The sequence below is a fragment of the Meles meles genome, chromosome 8 (genome assembly GCF_922984935.1).
Source record: "Meles meles chromosome 8, mMelMel3.1 paternal haplotype, whole genome shotgun sequence".
Classification (NCBI taxonomy): domain Eukaryota; kingdom Metazoa; phylum Chordata; class Mammalia; order Carnivora; family Mustelidae; genus Meles; species Meles meles.
Genome location: NC_060073.1, coordinates 57,296,295 through 57,298,611, shown reverse-complemented (window position 1 = coordinate 57,298,611; position 2,317 = coordinate 57,296,295). Strand labels below are relative to the sequence as shown.

The 2,317-nt window shown below is 36.3% G+C and overlaps 1 protein-coding gene across 1 annotated transcript; it reads right to left on the bottom strand.

Annotated features, from left to right (window-relative positions):
• Positions 1–821: 821 nt before the first annotated feature.
• Positions 822–1,757, bottom strand: LOC123949355 (olfactory receptor 51B2-like). The gene has a single exon (XM_046016768.1). The coding sequence runs from the start codon at positions 1,755–1,757 to the stop codon at positions 822–824; it is 936 nt and encodes a 311-aa protein (XP_045872724.1).
• Positions 1,758–2,317: the final 560 nt, after the last annotated feature.

Genomic DNA, 2,317 nt, shown 5'->3' with positions numbered 1-2,317 from the left:
GGGGATCTGTCTTCAACTGGCTAATAGGAAATGGATGGGTTGCTATTTTGCTTTTGATCTTTATCCATTTCCATTTAATAATAAAACCCACTGATATACTGAGAGAAAATGAAGTTTCGGGTGTAAGCTTTCTACAGCTCTATACATTTGCTAGGTTTCCTCAGTGAAATTTATTTACTTTTAGAGCAACATCATTTCCAGTACAGTTAGATTCAAACATAGAGATGGGAAAATGAGAAAGAGATCATTCTGATTTCCTTTTTGTAACACACAAAACATACTTCCAGGTGCACATCTTCCTTCAGATTAACTGTCTTTGATCCAGGCTATGTTTCTTCATTTACCTGACATTTTCTGAAGTACTACTTTTTCTCTCTTCACATATAAGATCTGGAATTCCCCATCTCACCTTTTTCCTATATCCCTTTTCCCCAAGATCACCAACCTTTTCTCTTGGGGAAATATTCAATTCTAATTAATAATCCAATAATCCAATATTCATTCTAACACACATATTGGAATACACACACAGTGTATATACATGTGTATATATATATATTCTTTATATATTATACATAATATATATAGAATATATGTTATATATACTCTAATAAAACATTCTATACATATTCTAGTCTAATATATATTCTAATACACGTGTAATACTAGAATATATATCTGCTCATATCAACTTATAGTTTTATGTAATAGTTAAAATGTCATCTAACTCTGAAAAAAGACACTGAGTATAAAACCAAGCTTCTTTTCCAATAATGGGAAATTAAAAGCTCCCAGAGATCTCAAGACGGTGAAATAAAAGCTCAAGCCCTACTGTGTGCAGAAAACAGCCGAAGGATGCTTCTCTGAATTTGCTTGGTCTTGATACTATATATAATGGGGTTCATGAATGGAGGAAACAGAAAGTAGACATAGCTCATAGTAATGCGGGCCACACGTGGTGCATGTTTCCCAAACCTGTGGATGAAAGTCAGGCCAATCACAGTAATATAAAACACCAGAACACAGCTAATATGGGAGACACAGGTGTTAAGGGACTTAGCTCGCTCCTCTCCAGAGGTGATGCCCATAACCATCTTCAGGATTAAAATATAAGAGAAGAGGATAATCAAAGCATCTAGGAAGAAAGTCAAAGCAACAAGAATCACAGGGTATACACGATTAAATGTTATATCAGCACAGGCGAGTTTCATGACATCTTGGTGAAGGCAAAAGGCATGGGAAAGAACATGGGAACGGCAGTATTGGAACCAGTAGAGTGGCATGATTGGGGGCACAAGGGATAAAAAACCTCTCATTAGTACCCCCAATCCTGCCTTCATCACCCAGGAATTGGTAAGAATGGAGTTATACCTCAGAGGTGCGCGGATGGCGATGAATCGATCATAGGCCATGGCAAGCAAGACACCTGATTCCACAATGGAAAGGGAATGAATAATATAAGCCTGCAGGAAGCAGGCTCCGTGGCTTATCTCCCGGTGGTTCATCCATAAGACGCCCATTACAGTAGGCATAGTGGTCAATGTCACCATTAGATCTGTGCCTGCCAGCATGGCAAGGAAATAGTACATGGGTTCATGGAGACTGTGGTCATCCTTGATGAGGTAGAGGAGAGTACCATTGCCAAGAAGCACAGAGACATAGACTGCAAAGAAGGGGATGGAGATCCAGTGATGAGCAGCCTCCAGACCAGAAAAGCCAGTCAGCAAAAAGGGGGCAGTGCTAGTATTGAGCCACATAGTATGTCCACAGGCGGAGAGCAAGTTTATGGAAGCTACAAACCCAGAAATCCAGAGTTTTCTGTTTGCACTGCCTCCCTATGGGAACATATTACATCAGCCTCAATCATCTTTGTACTCAGGATAATTAATTTGTATATACATGGTTTTACAACTGTTGTTTTTTTTTTTTTTTTTTCAGAAGAGCAGTAGAGATTTCTAAGCTATAATAATGATGAAGAATCATGGTCTTTTCCCACATTATATATAATATCAGGTTCATGGTTAAAATTTTCTCAATTAAAAATTTTTTTCAAAACATGAGGCCACATTTTTAGATATATGTTAGAAAATGTTTGAAGCAATAAAGTTAAAAAAAAGATAAAAACATACAAATAGATATTTATATTACTTAGTTACACTGTCTTTTAGTTTGGTTGTAAATACATTGATATATGTGAAACATTTAAATTTGATTTAATTTTGTATTTGCAATCATGATAGAGACATTTTTTGTTGTTATCAGAAAATTTTGCTCTGTTTTGAAATTAAATGTCAGCATTTTAGGAATTCTTAAGAAA

Coding starts and splice junctions, on each gene's coding strand:
- LOC123949355 (XM_046016768.1), bottom strand. CDS start 1,757: ATGTGGCTCAATACTAGCACTGCCCCCTTTTTGCTGACTGGCTTTTCT.